Source organism: Gigantopelta aegis, chromosome 12 (assembly GCF_016097555.1).
Source record: "Gigantopelta aegis isolate Gae_Host chromosome 12, Gae_host_genome, whole genome shotgun sequence".
Classification (NCBI taxonomy): Eukaryota; Metazoa; Mollusca; class Gastropoda; order Neomphalida; family Peltospiridae; genus Gigantopelta; species Gigantopelta aegis.
The window spans coordinates 32,015,763-32,017,806 of record NC_054710.1 but is presented as its reverse complement, the minus strand read 5'-3'; the positions used below and the strand labels follow the sequence as shown (position 1 = coordinate 32,017,806).

Sequence of the window (2,044 nt, the reverse complement as noted above, 5' to 3'; positions counted from 1 at the left end):
AAAAGCGCAGACCCTAGTTTTAATCCGTAAATAAATGGCCACTAAGTTTAGTTAATCTACAAACCTGTAACTCATTTGGATAAAGTTACAACAGAGTGAAAGAAGAGTCTGTGACGTTACACCCGGGAAATGTCCTTACAAATAGACTGGAACTCGAATCAATAACCGCTATTTCTCAGACGCAAGGGCGTCTTTAAAAATATGTTGGTTTTTTTTTATTAGAAACATCAGGATGACCAGAAACACTTCGGTTCTACGGAAATTGATAATCTGAAGAATAAAATATAAATCATGTTTGATTTCAGTGATCGTAAACGGCTCTAATAGCGAAACATATGTTGTAGTGTTTAAAACCGAGGTATATATTCGCTACTTCAACTTTAATTGGATGGATCTGATTTCGACCCCTACTGACATCAAAAGTGACCCCTAAAGTAACCTTTAAATGTCACATTGGTGCGAGAACCCACATTCACCATAAACCTTATCTTAAACAGATTTCAATAAAGGTACATTTTGTGTGGGTACCTACCCTCACCATAAACCTTACCCTGTATAAACGTCAATAAGCACGGATACCAAAGAAAGCTACATTTAAAAACATTAACAGTAAGCAAATAATTTCGAGATTAGTTGATTTTCTTATCGTTTCCCTATGGTTTGCATGTAAATTGTCATACATTATGATCCGATATAATCATATTTATGAAAAGCGAACTTTAAGTAGCATAGTTGTCAGAAAAGACCCTACCCTAAAAGATAACATTAAACAAACTTAATTTCCTCTAATTTGACCCTAATACCATTAAGGATCAGTTTCGCGTGGGTACCTACCCTCGCCATAAACTCTATCTACACTCACCATAAACCATACGCTATAAAGACTTCACTAAACATGGGAACTCATTGCTAACAAACCATGTCCAAAATGTGGACATAACCCATTCAGGAATTACCTCCTCCTTTGATTAACTTCTAGATTTGCCCCTGAAACATAACTTCGGGATCAGTTGATTTTGTTTTATTAAGTTTCCACTCGAATCCCACTGATGCCACTAATCGCAGTGGACATTATGAATTTCCTGAACCAGTTGATAATGTGCATGGTGATACGGAGCCACTGATAAAGCCAGGAAGGAGAGAACGCCCTGGACGTGTTTCCACCTATCAAGAATGCATTATCTACATTTGAAAACATACTTTCTAAACATACTTTCTAAGCATTCCATATTTTAAAATAAGAATCCATGTTCAAACCTTCCTGACTCCCCGACATAGATAAATCGACCTGGCTCCTGGACTATTAGTAGTGGTTAGTGAGCGCATATAATAAATGTATTTAACGTTGCGTTTGTTTATCGACACCACTAAAGCATATTGATAAATTAATCATCGGCTATTGGTTTTCACACATTTGGTATTTCTGACTCGTAGCCATTAGATGAAACCCACTACATGTTCTTAATGCAGCAAGGAATCTTTCATGTGCACTTTCCCACAGACAGGAAAACACATACCACGGCCTTTCAAAAGTTGTGGTGTACTGGTTGGAACGAGAGAAACCGAATCAATTAAATGGATCCACCGAGGTAGTTCGATCCTGCGACGCAGCAACCCACTGAGCTAGATCCCTCCTCCACCTCCCGGTCTGTCTATTTCAGTGTATTAATGGTAAGTTATTAGTGGTTAGTGAGAGGGACGTTGCTGTAGTGGTCTTAGACGTCCCCATTGGGCCGATAAAAGGTGCCAACCCGAAACATGCCAGTGAATTGATATCGATGGTTAGATCAAGTACACTGTACATTTCAAATCACCAAATATGTGATCCGTATGGTCAACAATGGTCATGGGCTGTGCCCTCCTGCCTGTGGGAAGCGCAAATAAAAGATCCCTTGCTGCCTCTCGTAAAGAGTAGCCTATGTGGCGACAGCGGGTTTCCCCTAAAAAACAGTGCCATAATGACCATATATTTGACGTCCAATAGCCGATGATAAGATACAAAATCAATGTGCTCTAGTGGTGTCGTTAAATAAAACAAACTTTA

At 38.9% G+C, this 2,044-nt stretch overlaps 1 protein-coding gene across 1 annotated transcript in view; it reads left to right on the top strand.

Moving 5' to 3' along the window:
- Nucleotides 1–1,014, top strand: part of LOC121385986 — a 7,614-nt gene extending 6,600 nt beyond the window's left edge. The window contains exon 5 of the mRNA XM_041516780.1: nt 980–1,014. Coding sequence (XP_041372714.1) covers nt 980–1,014 — 35 coding nt within the window. The remainder of the gene's footprint in view (nt 1–979) is intronic.
- The last annotated feature ends 1,030 nt before the right edge of the window (nt 1,015–2,044 follow it).